The sequence below is a fragment of the Mastigoproctus giganteus genome, chromosome 3, assembly GCF_048544385.1.
Source record: "Mastigoproctus giganteus isolate SK-2022 chromosome 3, ASM4854438v1, whole genome shotgun sequence".
NCBI classification, from domain to species: domain Eukaryota; kingdom Metazoa; phylum Arthropoda; class Arachnida; order Uropygi; family Thelyphonidae; genus Mastigoproctus; species Mastigoproctus giganteus.
The window spans coordinates 197,365,701-197,383,601 of record NC_143577.1 but is presented as its reverse complement, the minus strand read 5'-3'; the positions used below and the strand labels follow the sequence as shown (position 1 = coordinate 197,383,601).

The following is a 17,901-nucleotide window of genomic DNA, read 5'->3' as shown; positions in this document are numbered from 1 at the left end:
AAAGCAAATTGAACAAGACAATCGAGCCTTCTCCAACAATAAAATAGAACTTCCTTTATCCTCTGAGTAAATGAACAAAGCCGTTGACACAGCAAGAATAAATAAATGCCCTGGTCATGATAATATTGAGGCTGAGGTAATCAAGAAAGCAGCTATACACCTTCTGAACCAGCTGTTAGCACTGTTCAACAAATGACTTGTCAAAGCGATTTTCCCTGATTCTTGGAAACAGGCGGTGCTTCAACTCATCCTAAAAGGTCCAGACAAAGATCCTACTCTCCCCAAATCTTACCGCCTCATTGTCTTCTGCCGGTTTTGGATAAGATAATGGAGTGGCTGCTTCAATCCAGATTATCTGTCTTCTAGCCAACTTAGACTCTTTAAAGCAGTATGGCTTTAAACTAGGATGCTCCACTGGAAATGCTGTGAACAATTTCCTCAACACAGCAAACTCAACTACAGAAAAATATATACCGGCTATTTCCATTGACTTTGCTGGTGCCTTCGATTCCATCTGTAGGTCCAGCATTGTCAGGAGGTTGCGTCAACTCAATATTCCACTCAACCTCTACTGCTGTCTCCTGAACTACCCTTCAATCACTCAGTAACTGTTCAAACAAATTTTCAGAAAACTTCCCGACCAGTTTTTCAGAGGTTGTCCACAGGGCTCAGTTCTTGGCCCCTACTTTTGGAACTAATTATTAGATGAATTTCTTCTTATGGATCTAGGCCCTGTGGACTGCATTACCTACGCAGATGATTTCATCCTCCTAAAATCAAAGCTGATTTTAGAATTCAGCTTGAGCAAATTGCCTCTCCTGCCTGAACGGTCCTCCAAAATTGGGCTAACAACCACAAGTTAGTCATCTCTTGAGAAAAAACGAAGACTATCAAAGGATCCCTGGACATAAGACGATGGCCTCAAATTAAAATCTCTGGGCAGACATTGCAACTTAAAACGGAACTCATTTATCTAGAAGTAACCTTTGACTCCCGGTTAATATTCTTACCTGATCTTAATTACCTTTCCAACAAATCCTTTCCATCTTAATTACCTTTCTAACAGAGTCTCTCCACTCGCTGTCTCATAGAAGTACTTTTTATGCTGCATGCCTTTTCCACGGGCACTGTTTTTCTGAATTGGCTTCTATAATTCCCGCTCTCTCTGTCAAAACAGTCCGAATACGTGCCATCACCAGACAGCATTCTTTTACTGTCTAACTTCAAACTCATAGAACCAACTTTTCATCTTCCTCGTTTATTCATTCAACTGCCGTTTTCTGGAACAACCTTATTATTATTATTATTATTATTATTATTATTATTATTATTATTATTATTATTATTATTATTATTATTATTATAAATAAAATTGTATTGTATTGTATTATTATTATTATTATTATTATTATTATTATTATTATTACTAGCCATATAGTGCAAGGATGCCTGAGGCTTATGCTGCACCAGCTAAAAAAAAATTTCCAAGTTACACAGAGAGAGAGAGAGAAAAGTAGAAGGGAATCACCAAGAAGAGATGAATGATGATATCCAGCTCAGGACCCTGGGTGTGCCAAGCCCATACTCACCAGATGTAAGCCCCTGGGGGTACCTTCTTTCCTTCATATGTCTTTCCTGAAAATTACAGTCTACAGAGGTTCAAGTCTAATGTCAACAAATATCTTCTCAACCTCCAACCCAAGCACGGTACTAAGTACTAGGTTCTAATACCTATCTTCTCAACCTCCAACCCAAGCACGGTACTAAGTCTCTACGGTACCAATACCTCTCGTGTTTGGGGGTTTCATAAAAAAAAAACAAAAAAAAAACGTCATTATACTATCATGATCGTAAGACCTGGCAAGGCAGACTGAAGTTTGAAGAGGAGGACTCTCATGCTACTTTACAAAACCATCTTCTTACTAGCTGTGTGGTATGGTGTAGGCAAATGGTTCCCTTGTGCCATCATTGCACGTAATGAAGCAAAGTTGCCTACAGTTCAACGCAATATCCTTCACACTGTGACCAGAGCTTGCCGCACAGTTAGTAATCCTGACCGCCAAGTCTTAGCAGGTATTCTTCCTCTGGACCTGGTAGTTATTCGTCTTTGCCTTCTCTACTGTATAAAGAGTTAAATTCTCACCACCATTCTGGACATAACACTCGATCTAACTAATGATCCAAAAAAAAAACGAAATGAAAGAGATTTCGTGAAAGCTCTTCCAGCATTGGCAACGCATCTTGGGAGCAAACAGCCAAAGGTGAAACAACTAACAGATTTCTTCCACAAGTTATAATTACTGCACCGAAACCTCCGCCGTGGTATTCACCAGGCCTTCATGTCTCATTCTTTCTCATTGGTCATGGGGAGTTCCGGGCAATGGGGAGTAGAAGAAATGTGTTAATATATTTATTTATTAACACATTTCTTAATGTAATATATATATATTGTAAAACTGTAGAAACTTAAAATCCGCACAGCTAAATGTGACAGATAGTGAACATATTTTTAAAGCCGGAAAACGATGGGAATAATGTGGGTTGGAATTTTAATTTTATGGGGGGCAGCACGAGTAGATTTCGTAATGTTGTGAGTTGAATTGGTAATGTCAATGGCAGTGGTTAACAGAAGGGGAATGTACTTTTGACATGTAAAGCTGAGAGATTTTTTGAGTATTTTTTCGTATGAAAGGGGGAAAAAAAAAGATACAAGATACAGGACAGAAATATCACTCTGAATTCGGACGAGTACTCGGTTTTTGTAGAATAATTCTTTATGTTTCTGGAATTCGTAATCATTTTGCTTGAGCTCTGTATAAAAGAGTAAAATGGAAAGGAATAAATTCCCGCCACTGCCGGAATTAGAAGAAACTGTGGTATGTCATTTTTAAATCGAAGCTGAAGTTTCGTGCTTTTGTTTGTTCTGTAACATGTTTCATATTTTGACAAAAGCGTTTCCATCGAGCTAACAACCAACGCAAATGTCAATCCTTATAAACAGTTTAATGTGCGAAATACTGATCGGGGTATCCTAAAAAAAAAAAACAAATATATATATATATATATATATATATGTTTTTTTTTTTTTTTAATAAGGTGATGATTGGCTATTGTATGAGTTAATTTTAGGAAGATATGGTGGTATTGTACACTGTAAGTACGCGAAAGCAACCTGAGAGGATGGGTTGACGTTGGGAAAAAAAGCGCGAGTCAGGGCAGAATTTGATACCTGTTTTACATCTGTCAATTAATTTTAGTCGAAATATTTCGTACGTTCCCCAAAAGTGTTTTAGAAACATGCTTACAAAGCATGTTTACTGCTGTATTGCTTGTATATTGTCAGGTAACTGAAATTTGGGACTCCATTTCGTAGACCCCAGCTGATTTCAATAGGCGCCTCCGTAGCCAGGTGGGAAGGAGTAGCAGTGCGTAGCACATGCTTCTTGATTAGACCTGGGTTCGAGCCCGTCACCACCAAATACGAAGGATGCAGAAAGGTCAGGGAATGACCACCGCATATTCCTGGAGCAATATGGCCTTAGTTGCTAATGCTCCTAAAAACCAAATAACAACAACAACTGATTTCAATTTTAAGGAAAACACAGAGCCGAACCAAGGTATTTCAGCGCCCCCGGCAGAATGATTTTTTGGTGCCCTTTACTGAGGTTATATATTTTTACCTCATCGTTCTTCTGTTTTTGACACCCCGTAAATAATGGTGCCCCGGGCAGGGGCCCTGCTAACCCGTACCATAATCCGGCGCTGGGGAAACAGGTGCTTTTAAAAATGTGTTTGCCCTATTATATTTTAGAGTTATGCATTACAATAATTATTTTATATCCTATTCCCTCCTATTTTTATAACAAGCTTAATTCACGATACTAAGAAATATATATATATAGTAGTAGTGCCATGTGATGCAAGAAAGCAAGTATATGAGCTTATGCAGCATCAGCCAAAAAAAAAAAAAAAAAAAAATCACACCATTCCCTCCAAATGCCTGTGCAGTTCCTCCTTAAATTTATTTAACCTATTAACTTCCACAATGACAGATGGAAGTTTGTTCCAGCAATTAACCACCCGCTGACTAAAGGCAAATCACGCACATCTATTCTTCATCTGTCTTTTCTTAATTTTAATATTATCTTACTGGAACATATTTTCTTAATATGTTCCAGTATATAAATAGATATGCCTTATCCCCCCAAATTCAATACTATTATTTTATTGGAGCCAGTGTAAGTATTTGTTTCTTCTTTATATGATTCATTTATTTTGTATAGAGTGGTTATAAAGTCTCCATGCAATGCCTTTGGATCTAGCATAGTGGATAAAATTATTGCCTTGCTCTTGGTGTGGGAAGATATTTGAATCCTGCTATGACGGGCAGACACTGTCTGAGTTTATCTCAGGTTTGGGTTGCCTGGTTATTCATTCATTAAAGCAGACAAACTAATCATAGAATATACAATACGCAATTCACAATATACTGGCCTGGGTTGCTTTGGCACTGAATTACCATTAGCATTAGTAGAGGCATATGATGCAAGAAAGCAAGCTTATGCAGCATCAGCCAAAAAAAAAAAAAAAAACAGTCCCATTTCACCCTTCCGTTCGTTCGAAATACCTGTCCAGCTCAGCTTTAAATTTATTAGGCTATCAACTTACACAACAAAGGATGGAAGTCTGTTACACCAACCAACTACCCGCTGGCTAAAGGCAAATTTCCGCACATCTATCCTACATCTGTCTTACATCAATTTGAATTTATGCCCTCTCAGGTGATTATTCTGAGCAAGAGGAAGAATCCCATCGGCATTGAGCATGCTCAAACCATTCAAGGCTTTATATACCTCTTATCAGATCACCTCACCAGTCCCTAGTCTCCAGACACTGTAATTTGCATAACTTAAGCCTTTCTTCGTAAAAGCAACCCTTTGTTCCATTCGCTAATCTTGTTACCCTTCTCTGTACTCGTTCCAGCAGCTCTACATCCTTCTTGAAATGAGGCCTCCAGACCTGTATACAGTACTCAAGGTGTGGCCTGACCATTGCCTTATACAAGGGAATAATCACCTCCTTATCCCTGCTAGAAAAATTCCTGTATATCATTGACAAGACCGATGAGTTACTCTTGCAGCCCGTCTGCACTGCTCAGAGAACTTCATATCTGCCTGCACAATTACCCCCAGGTCCTTTTCATTCTCTATCACTGTCAGTATAGTACCACATAGTTGATATGTTGCTCTGGGGTTACTGTTTCCCAAATGTAGTACTTTACATTTGTCAAGGTTAAACTTCATTTGCCACCTTTCAGCCCATGTGCTCAACCTTTCCAGATCCTGTTGCAGCAGCAGCATAGCATCAGTAGTGTCCTTAACAACCCTGCCAACCTTTGTATCATCTGCAAACTTGGACATTAAGCTTGATATACCATCATCAATATCATTTATAAATACAGAAAACATCAATGGACCCAACACTGAACTCTGAGGAGTTCCACTAATGACATTAGTCCATGATGAGCAGTGTCCATTGATTACCATTCTCTGTCTTCTCCCACTCAACCATCCCTTTATCCATAGCAGCAATTTGCCTCCAATGCCACGCTGCTCCAATTTGTGCAGCAGTCTTCCATGTGCAACAGTATCAAAAGCCTTTCTAAGATCCAAATATATAATATCAAACTTATTCCCTGCATCCAGTTCTTTTGTGACTGCATCATAGTATCTAATCAAATTGGTCAGGAAAGACTTTCCCTTAACAAAACCATGCTGTGTCCCAGCTATAACTGAAGTCTTGTCTAGATGATCCTGCAATGCTTCTTTAACCAGTGCCTCCATTAATTTTCCTGGACGAGAAATTAAACTCACAGGTCTATAATTACTTGAGTCAGCCTTTGATCCTCCTTTGTGAATTTTGGTCACATTTGCACATTTCGAGTATATGGGTACCTCCCCTGAGTCCAAAGAAGCTCTCATAAGTATGGCTAAGGGTTTGCTTACTTCCTTTGCTGCCTCCTTTAATTTAACTGGATAGATCCCATCCACCCCAGGTGCCTTTTTTATATATATTCTCAACAATTTTTCCTCCACTTTCCTCTCAGTTATTACAAAATCATCTAGCTCACTGCCAGAGTTTACTCTGGCATTCCTCTTCCTGAATAGCTCCTCATGTGTGAATGTAGATGCAAAATACTCGTTTAGCATTAGCATTAGTAGAGGCATTTGATGCAAGAAAGCAAGCTTATGCAGCATCAGCCAAAAAAAAAAAAAAACCCACTTCCACTTCACCCCTCTGTTCGTTCAAAATACCTGTCCAGCTGAGCCTTAAACTTATTTAGGCTATCAACCTCCACCACAAGGGATGGCAGTCTGTTCCACCAACCAACCACCCGCTGGCTAAAGGCAAATTTCTGCACGTCCATCCTACATCTGTCTTTCCTCAATTTGAATTTATGCCCTCTCAGGTGATTTTTCTGCGCTGGAGGAAGAATCCCATCAGCATTGAGCATGCTTAAACCATTCAAGGCTTTATACACCTCTATCAGATCACCTCGCTGGTGCCTAGTCTCCAGACACTGTAATTTGCAAAACTTAAGCCTTTCTTCGTAAGAGCACCCCTTTGTTCCATTCACTAATCTTGTTGCCCTTCTCTGTACTCGTTCCAGCAGCTCTACATCCTTCTTGAAATGAGGCCTCCAGACCTGTATACAGTACTCTAGGTGTGGCCTGACCATTGCCTTATACAATGAAATAATCACCTCCTTATCCCTGCTGGAAAAATTCCTGTATATCATTGACAATACTCCATGAGCTACTCTTGCAGCCCGTCTGCACTGCTCAGAGAACTTCATATCTGCCTGCACAATCACCCCCAAGTCCCTTTCATTCTCTACCACTGTCAGTGTAGTACCACAGAGTTGATACGTTGCTCTGCGGTTGCTTTTTCCCATGTGTAGTACTTTACATTTGTCAATGTTAAACTTCATTTGCCACCTCTCAGCCCATCTGCTCAACCTTTCCAGATCCTGTTGCAGCAGCATAGTGTCAGTAGTGTCCTTGACAACCCTACCAACCTTTGTATCGTCTGCAAACTTGGACATTAAGCCCGATATACCATCATCAATATCATTTATAAATACAGGAAACAATAATGGACCCAACACTGAGCCCTGAGGGACTCCACTAATAACATTAGTCCACGATAAGCAGTGTCCATTGATTACCGCTCTCTGTCTTCTCCCCCTCAACCACCCCTTTATCCATAGCAGCAATTTGCCTCCAATGTCACACTGCTCCAATTTGTGTAGCAGTCTTCCATGTGCAACAGTATCAAAAGCCTTTCTAAGATCCAAGTATATAATATCAAAGTTATTCCCTGCATCCAGTTCTTTTGTGACTGCATCATAGTATCCAATCAAGTTGGTCAGGCAAGACTTCCCCTTAACAAAACCATGCTGTGTCTGAGCTATAACTGAAGTCTTGTCTAAATGATCCTGCAGTGCTTCTTTAACCAGTGCCTCCATTAATTTTCCTGGAACAGAAGTTAAGCTCACAGGTCTATAATTACTTGTGTCAGCCTTTGATCCTCCTTTGTGAATTGGGGTCACATTTGCACATTTCCAGTCTATGGGTACCTCCCCTGAGTCGAAGGAAGCTCTCATAATTATGGCTAAGGGTTTGCTTACTTCCTTTGCTGCCTCCTTTAATATAACTGGTTTAGTTTGTTAGCTACTTGAACAGGAGCCTTAACTGTTCAACCATCAATATCCAGTGGACCAATCTGATTCATCCCTTTCCTTCTAGAGTTTACATAGGTAAAGAACTCTTTTCTGTTTTTCTTTGCATCCTTTGCCAAGTATTTCTCATAATCTGCCTTTGCCTGCCTAATCTCCTTTGTGACTTGGTTATAGACCAACTTATATCTAACATAGGCTTCCATGTCACCCATTAATTTATATGTATCCCATGCATTTTTCTTCTATGCCATATGGCTCATTAGTTCATCTGACATCCATTTAGGCCTAAACTTTGAACAATATTTCTTAGTTGGTATGTAAAGACTAGTAGCTTCCAAGATAAGTTCTTTGAATGCTTCCCATTTTGAATTTGCTGTTGGTAACATGATCAGTTGGTCCCACGATATAGAATTTAAATACTGTCTCAGACCATCATAGTCGCCTTTACGAAAGCAAAAACCCTTCCCTTTACCCCTGATGGTAGTTACCTCTTTGAGTAAATCCCACTTCAGCACACTGTGATCACTGCCACCTAGTGGTTCTTTATCTGCAATTTCTTAATGCATGAAGAATCACTACTGATAATCAGATTAAGAATATTACTCCCTCTAGTTGCCTCCCGAACATCCTGATGTAGAAAACAATCATTGAATAAATCCACAAAAGCCTTGCTAGTGTGTGAGTTACCGACCCACAAATTCCAGTCAATATCTGGGAAATTAAAATCCACCATTATAAGACTCTCTGATTTACTGGCCCGCTCTATTTCCCTGTACAGTTTCTTATTATACTCATCAGAGTCATTAGCACACTCCTACTCTCAATTTTGATCTCCCAATGCTTATGTCACACAAAACTGACTTGACACTGCACTGTCCACCGATGTGGACTGGCTTCACTTCCTTGGATTTTATGTTTATTTACTAATAGCATTACTCCTCCTCCTTCCCATCCTGTCTATCCTTTTTGTACACATTGTACTCCCTAAATTCCAATTCTGTATTCTTTATATCTGTGTGAGATCACGTCTCTGATATCCCAACAATATCTGCCTTTGATGTTTTGAGCAATACCTCAAATTCATCAAATTTATTTACCAAACTCAGCATCGGTGTACACGCAAGTATACATGCACCTGTTCACCTGTTCTTTTTCTTAGCTACCCTAACACAACCTATGTGTTTACTTGTACCGCAGTGACTCTCAGCAGTCTCTGAAATATCCTGCATCTTGTTTTCCAGGCTGCGGCTCATTCCAATAGAAGCAGTGCAAGAATCACTTTCACCCCTGCCAGTGGCTACTGTTAATCTATTAGGCCTTGAATCCCCCCTCCCACCAAGCTACCAGTTTTTCGACCCACCTAACACTGCCTCGATAGCATCAGCAAATATTCTTGCACCCTTTCTATTTAAGTGTATCCCATCCCTGTAGAAGCGGTCCCTTCTGTTAACAAGTACAGACCAGGCTGAAAAAATTCTACCCTTGAGCCTTGCACAATCTTTCCAGGGCCGAATTGATTGACAAGGCTCTCATCATATACTCCCTCCTATTGTGTCTGGGCAGAATTGCAGACACTTTCAAATTCAACCCTAATTCGTGGCTTTTTTTTCAACAGTGACCTGTACTTGTTAAGTAATTCCGCCGGTCTCCTACTCTTAATATCATTAGTGCCATCTTTTGTGCCCTTAAAAGATGATATCTGCTCTACGTCATCAACCTTTGCCCCTGGCGGACATACCCTGGTCCTGTTCCACCTATCCTTTTTACAAAGCATATTCCCCATTTCCCTGACAATAGTCACCAACAACTACTAGTTCCTGTGGGACCAGTGCATTCTGCCTTGGGGGTTGCAGCTGTGTTGCGTGATGACCAAGTTCAAGCTCTGGCGTTGATGTGGGCAGCTGAGAGCTTAATGCACCCCTCAATTTAGATCCTTCGAGGGCATCCAATCTGTCCTTCAAGCTTTCATATAGGGCCATAACAACGCTGAGTTGTCGCCTGATTTCCTTTCATCGCACGCACACAAAGACATCCCCCATGGCAATATCATGTCCCGCACCCGATTGCTCCACAAACATCAAGCAAGCAGTGCATTTTAAAAGGCTGTGATTCAGAGGGAAACTGTCCCCCTCAGTTCTACCCTAAGCCACAGCACTCCCATTAGCTTTAGCCTTTTGCTTTGACTCTGGTCTGAGTCATGATTTCGATTTAATTTCAATAAAATTTGAATTTCAGTACAAAATTATAACCCTAAACTTTTATCCCAACACAGTTATAACGCTATATATATATTTTTTAGTATCGAGTATTATCTACGAGTTCCGTTTATATAAATTCCGTATCGTTATGTATTAATTAATTATGTTACGTTTGTAATCTAAGTCGTTATATGTGTTTAGTAAAAATTAAAAGTAGATAACCAACCAACCAATCAATCCCAGGGTTTTGATTTTTTTAACAAGTGAGTTGTAATAGAAGAAAAAATAGCCCTAGTGTGATGGTCCATATTTGTGAATGAGAACAGATAAGGTATAAGGAAATAACTTTTCCTTTCAGTAAAACTTTTCTTTATATACTCAGTGCACTTTATATTAACTAGCTGATGAAGAAAGATACTATGTTATTCTTTTAATTTAATGCTTTTATTGTATTTTAATGCTTTTATCATGTCAAGAAATTATAATGATATGCAGCCTGATGCCCAACGCCTGTTTTCTAAAACTTTTCATATTAATGTAAACCATCCCAAGAGGGAAAAACTTACTTATCCAGTTCTGTTCAAAGTAGCATATTCTGATTACTCTCATTAACTACCCTGCCCACCTTTATATCATCAGCAGACTTAAATATAAACTTGATATACCTACATCGGTAACTACCCTGCCCACTTTTATATCATCAGCAGACTTAATTATAAACTTGATATACCTACATCGGTATTGTTTATAAATATTAAGGTGCATAGTACCAAGCCCTGTTGAACCTCACTCATAACATTAGTCCACTCTCTTATGCTGCTCAGCCATCCTTTTATCCATATCAGTAACTTTCACCAGTGCCACAGTGCTCCAATTTGTACAGTAGTTGTTGGTATTGAAAACTTTGAAGTCTTTATTGATATAACTTGATCAACTAAATAAAAAGTCTTCCAAACATAATACTACTCAGGGGTAGAAAAAGAATAGACAGGCCCTGGGACAATAATGGTTGTCCGTCATCTGCGCAGAAGCAAAACTGTATAGTCTTTCCTATGTGATTGTTAACAACTGTACAAAACCAGCACACTGCACTTTCTGTTGCATGGCCATCTTACTGACACGGCGTGCGCAGGAGTCATATGTACACTCATGGCGCAACAAAGGCCATTGTTGAGTTCTCAAATAAAACTTAGTGAGTTTCCACACTGCTTGTTGCTACTATAATAATTTGATAATAATTTACTTGCTGCTACGATCACTGTAGTTGATAAAATATTTCAGAAGATAATTAAAAGGGAAATGACGGACACCTTTTTTGATGACCCTGTACACAAAGTATGTTGAAAGCAATTGCAGAATATCAGCACTTTAAACATATTTATATTGGATTGAGCCGTGGCATAACCAATTGGCTAGTGCATGAGTATAATAGCTTGTTTAAATTGGTTGTGATTTGAACCAACATGATTGCTAAATATGGTTTTTGATTATTTTTATTGTCAGAATGTTTAGTTGTAAACTCCTCTGACCTGTGTTGTCATGCTGGAGTATAAATGGAACTTTTTTTTTATATATAACTAGATGGCACATTTGTAGCATGGAATGAACCAATTTTCTCAATAATTCAGCTGTAATAATATAGTGCCAAACATGAATTATGAGTACCATCAGTTCTATTTTATTAAAGTAATGTTTCTTTAATGGTTTCTGCTATAACTGTGAAAATTTTTTGCTATAATTTTCAGTTGGATTCAGATTACTGTGCAGGTGTGCCAAGTTGATTAACATATTTTTGTCTTTGCCGTTCTTACACAAGTTAAGCATGGTGTATTATAATACTGGTAAATAAATGTCATTCAAAAACAGTTTGTCAGCAGTGGGTAGCATCCTGTTTGCTAGAATTTTAAACTTTATGAAAATCCAAAACATGAAATTTTTATGCAAATCCAAACATGAAAGGTATTAGAAACTATAGTACTTAGTACTATGTGTAGATTGAGGGTTCAGAAGATACTTGTTGACATTTCTGTAGATTGTAATTTTCAGGAAATACATGTAAGGTAAGGTTGTTCCATAAGAGATGAATGAGGATGAAGAAAAGTTGGTTCTGTGAGTTTGAACTTACACAGAGAATGGATATTGACTGGTTGTGGCATGTGTTCAGAATGGTTTGGAAGAGAGGGGGGAATGAATTACAGATGCTAATGCAGAAGAGCAATACCCAGGGAAGTATCTATAGAAAAGGCATGCAGTAGAAACAGGACATCTATAAGACTGGAGAGATTTTGTAAGAGATGGGTCATTAATTAACTTGACTGCCCGCTTTTGAATGGAGTCTTAGAAGTCTTGAGAGAAGTTTTGGGTGCACCACGTAGATGTGGGAACAGTAGTCCATCGCAAGGCAGTTTGAGATTTATTTGTACAGAGTGGGAAGTTGTTTAGAAGAAAAGTAATGCCAAAAGAGAAAACTCAGTTTTTTAGATGGATAATATAAGCCAATATATCTCCAGTGGATCGATACTGAAGGAATCCATACTGAGAATGATTTATCAGATGGAAGGTCTTAAGATAGTTTAGGGGTTGGCAGTTAATGGATTTCTCCATTACTTTGCAAAGATTACAGGTAAGTGCATAGTTTTTTATTTATTTTTTGTCTGGTGGCACCGGAGATCTCTCCCAACTCCCTGCAGGTAATTGCAATGTGACATTACTGGATGGGAAAGATTTGTTACCCTTTTTAGAAATTGGCTGGATATGAGCATATTTCCAAGCATAAGGAAAAACACCAGTGGGATAAGAAAGTGTGTTAAAAGGAAATGCCAAAAAGCAGAATGTGTAGGAGCACCAGTTTTAAGAACAAGTGGAGAAATGCCACGAGGACTTCGATCTTTCTTGGCATCAAGATTGTTCAAAATTCTTCTGACAACTTTTTAATGGAAGTTACAGGAGGTGGTTTACCAAGGTTGTCCATACAAGGGTTAGAAGAAAAGTAGTATGCTAGTAAGTTGGGCATACCTTTAGCTGAAGAGCATTAGAACCATCAGGTTTTAACAGAAATGGAAGTATAGATGGGTGAAAGTTGTGGCCAGTAGCTTTGACTGGCCACAACTTTCACCAGAATTGGCAAAAAGCAAGTTTTCTACTCTTAGACTGTTCAAAATTTTGTTTGGATTGATTAATAACTGCTTTAAATTCATTGTGAACTTTGGTGTAGTTTGAAAATGAAATGAGCCTGGAGATTTGGATGCAAGCCAATTGTGATATGCAACATTCTTGTCTTGAACAGGTTTAGCACATTTATTGGAAACCACAGTTTAGATTAAGGGTGAGGTGGAATGAAGGATTTCATCCCCAATAGAATAATTTCACTGACATGATCTGAGCAAATGCTGCCATCAGAAGATTTAAAACAGTAATCCAATCAAGAAAAAGAATAGAAATCTCACAGACCATACTGTTTTTTATTCTTGTATTCCCAAACAACATGAGGCTGAGAATGGCCATAAGGGAATGGCTCTACTGGAGAAAAGACCATCAAGTTTTGATCTGGGGTGCCTGGTGGACTACTTGCCTTGACCATGTATTTTGAAGGGTTGTTAATGAGATAAAGGTCAAGAGCATTGGATGTGTGGTTGGTATTGTCTGATATTCTGGTAGGTAAACGAACAGTCTGTGTGAGGTTGTTAGTAATTGCAAAAGCCTCAGAATCTCGACCAGTTGTGACCCAGCTGGTTGAGATGCTGTCTGATGTTATTATTGGCATTCATATTTCCTTGAACAGTATGCAGTTGCCCAATGCTTAAAGCAAATATACAGGGCTATTTCATTAACATTGTCAGACTACAGCAGAGGTTCCCAATCTTTTATACCTTGAGGACCCATAAAATTTTTCATAAATTTCACTCCTCTCTCCTCCCCTACCAAGTTCCAGAACAAGTGCAAACAAACAAATTTTACATAAAATTTAGCCATGAATATACATACTTTTATAAATTAATATATACATCAATACGTTTAATTTCAAAGAAATAAAATACGCATAATAGAAATAAATAAAAAACACTTTGTATCTGGATTAATGGGATGGTTTGTCCTTATTTCATTGAAAAAGTGCTTCATGAAAACAAGTGCACCCCCCCCCCCCAATTAACTTTGCCCTGGAGGATGTGTCCCACGGTTTGGGAACCTCTGCTCTGCTGCGTTTAGTTTGATTTGAACTTTTCACCATGGTAATGATATGTATACACCATCTCTTGATTTTCATTAAAAAGCAAATGAAGGTTCATCAGTGAAGAGAATTTTTCCCAGTTCTAGTAAAATCTAACAAAAGAAAAATGTTTTTGCCCATTGAAGGCACTATATTCTTTGTCTTTCAGACAGGTATTGTTTGTTTATTTTTCTCCATGCTTTGTAACCCTAAGTCCAGCAGCAAGTAACCTCTGATGGTAGGAGAATGCAATATTTTAACTCTGTCCATTCTCAAAATAACTTAGTGAGATGTGTTCTTCCTATCCATGTGGGGAAAATGACACCTTATTATGCTGTGAAGGACATCACGATCACTAAGAGGCAAATGCATAGTGAATTCATAGTGAAATGCATAATGAATTTCCATTTCACTTAGAAGCAATAATAGCACTGCTTTGACTCTCCTAATGTAAAACAGTGATGGAATATCATTATATTCAGAATGAACTAGCAGGTACTATTTTCCATATTTCACAAGAGATACAAATCTGTTTCTTCTTTGAACAGCACTCACTATTCAAAGAACCTTTCTCTTTGGCTAATCACAATTTGATTTCAGTGCAGATCAGAAAGTATTTCCTGTCTGCAGAATATTACTTAACTGATCTAATAGAAATACTGGGAAACTCAGAAACTACATAAAATTTGCAGTAAAATGGCATTTGAAGTAATAATTCTAATTATACAATATAATTATATAATAAGTAATTATTCTTTATTATAATTTTCATAGCACATTAGTAACTACGTGACTGAGTCATGAGCATGGTTTCAGTGATGTGAGCTAATTATAGCTCAGGAAGCGTGTTTCTGGGGGCCAGTTTCTGACAGCCATTCAGATTAATCATTTAGCATTCGATCTTAACTAACAAAAAAACAGGATACCATTGTTGCTATTTCCCTTGTAGTACTGAATACAAAGGAAAGCCACAATATACCTTTTGTTCTCAATGGAAAATAATTTTTCATGTGATTAGTTTTCACTATGACAATAAAAGAACAGGAGCAAACATTCAGTCACATTAGGTATTGCATAGATCAGAATAAGGCTGATCTTTGGACAAAGTATAAGGTACTGGCTAGTTTCATAGAGCAAAAAAAATAAAAATGATAAAAAGTTTTGAAACATTTAATATTTGCAATTTGGTATATAATAGTACTACAGAAATGGCTAGGTTGGGAAAAGTGGAATATGAAAAATCACTGGCTAAAAGAGCAGTAAAAGAAGATTGAAGTATTTATACATATGTAAATACATAGAAGAAAAGAATGAATTAGATTTGACCCTTGCACCTTGGATGTAGGATAGTCACTGATAACCCAGTAAATAAACTCAATGTGCATTGATCTTTACATATGAAAGCCCCTTCACAATAAGGAGAAACTGTGTATGTTTGAGCTTGTTCCTACTTGCTCATTTTGTTGATAACACTCCTGACATTACTGTAGATGCAGTTAAGTCTCAAGAGTGTTGTTGTTGTATATCTTACTACCGTTACATGCCTTGAAATTGTGACTTGTTTCTTTAGCATTAGTTTCCCATTCATTTGAAACATTGCTACTCTCTGTATATCTTGCTGATATCAGTGAAGAACCCTTGTGTGCAGGCATTATGTGGACCCACCTCATCAGATTAATGTGTATTTGTGCCACCCCCTACAACCAGTGATTTTCCAGAACCCTTAAGGCCTCCTCAGTGATATTGGGAAAGGCCCTTATACCACCGTTGTTCAAATGTATTCTCTCTTTACAAAATAGGTTCCTTCTACCTATAAGTGTGGCATATAGGTAGGTAGACAGAGGAGAACTGAGGAGGGCAGTTGCCCTCTGAATCACAGCCTTTTAAAATGCACTGCTTGCATGATGTTTGTGGAGCAATCGGGTACGGGACGTGATATTGCAATGGGGGATGTCTTTGTGTGTGCACGATGTAAGGAGTGTAACGAAATCAGGCGACAGCTCAACGTTGTTATGGACCTATTTGAGAGCTTGAGGACAGGGTAGATGCCCTCGAAGGATCTAAAGTGAGGGGCCCATGAAGCTCTCAGCTGCCCACATCAATGCCAGAGCTTGCACTTGGTCATCACACAACACAGTGGCAACCCCCAAGGCAGAATGCGCTGGTCCCACAGGAACTAGTAATTGTTGGTGACTATTTTCAGGGGAAACAGGGAACATGCTTTGTAAAAAGGATAGGTGGAACAGGACCAGGGTATGTCTGCCAGGGGCAAAGGTTGATAGGGTTGAATTTGAAAGTGTCTGCAATTCTGCCCAGACACAATAGGAGGGAGTATATGATGAGAGCCTTGTCAATCAATTCGGCCCTGGAAAGATTTTGCAAGGCTCAAGGGTAGAATTTTTTCAGCCTGGTCTGTACTTGTTAACAGAAGGGACCGCTTCTACAGGGATAGGATACACTTAAATAGAAAGGGTGCAAGAATATTTGCTGATGCTATCGAGGCAGTGTTAGGTGGGTCGGAAAACTGCTAGCTTGCGGGGATACAAGCACTAATAGATTAACAGTAGCCACTGGCAGAGGTGAAAGTGATTCTTGCACTGCTTCTATTGGAAGGAGCAGAAGCCTGGAAAACAAGATGCGGGATATTTCAGAGACTGCTGGAAGTCATTGCGGTACAAGTAAACACATGGGTTGTGTTAGGGTAGCTGAGAAAAAGAAGAGGTGAATAGGTGCATGTATACTTGCGTGTACACCGATGCTAGGAGTTTGGTAAATAAATTTGATAAATTTGAGGTATTGCTGAAAGCATTGATTTGTTGGGATATCAGAGACGTGGTGTCACACAGATATAAGGAATTCAGAACTGGAATTTGGGGAGTACAACGTCTACAGAAAAGATAGACAGGATAGGAAGGGAAGAGAAGTTATGCTATTAGTTAAGAAACAAAATCAAAGGAAGTGAAGCCAGTCGACATCGCTGGACAGTGCAGTGTCGAGTCAGTTTGGTGTGACATTAGCATTGGGAGATTAAAATTGAGAGTAGGAGTGTGCTATAGGCCTCATGACTCTGATGACTATAATAAGAAACTGTACAGGGAAATAGAGTGGGCCAGTAAATCAGAGAGTCTTATAATGGGGGATTTTAATTTCCCCGATATTGACTGGAATTTTTGGGTTGGTCACTCGGACACTAGCAAGGCTTTTGTGGATTTATTGGATGATTGTTTTCTACATCAGCATGTTTAGGAGGCAACTAGAGGGAGTAATACCCTTGATTTGATTATCAGTAGTGATTCTTCATGCATTAAGAATCTGCAGATAGAGGAACCACTAAGTGGCAGTGATCACAGTGTGCTGAAGTGGGATTTACTCAAAGAGATAACTACCATCAGGGGAAAAGAGAAGGGTTATTGCTTTCATAAAGGCGACTGCGATGGTCTGAGACAGTATTTAAATTCTATACAGTGGGACTAATTGATGATGTTACCAACAGCAAATTCAAAATGGGAAGCATTCAAAGAACTTATCTTGGAAGCTACTAGGCTTTATATACCAACTAAGAAATATTGTTCAAGATTTAGGCCTAAATGGATGTCAGATGAACTAATGAGACATATGGCAGAGAAGAAAAATGCATGGGATACATATAAATTAACACGTGACACAGAAGCCTATGATAGATATAAGTTGATCTGTAACCAAGTTACAAAGGAGGTTAGGCAGGCGAAGGCAGATTACGAGAAATCTTTGGCAAG

At 38.7% G+C, this 17,901-nt stretch overlaps 1 protein-coding gene across 1 annotated transcript in view; it reads left to right on the top strand.

The window, feature by feature from the left end:
* Nucleotides 1-2,579: 2,579 nt before the first annotated feature.
* Nucleotides 2,580-17,901, top strand: part of LOC150088557 (serine/threonine/tyrosine-interacting protein-like) — a 187,368-nt gene continuing 172,046 nt past the window's right edge. The window contains exon 1 of the mRNA XM_090370231.1: nt 2,580-2,876. Within this exon, the coding sequence (XP_090226357.1) occupies nt 2,829-2,876 (48 nt within the window). The 5' untranslated portion in view covers nt 2,580-2,828. The remainder of the gene's footprint in view (nt 2,877-17,901) is intronic.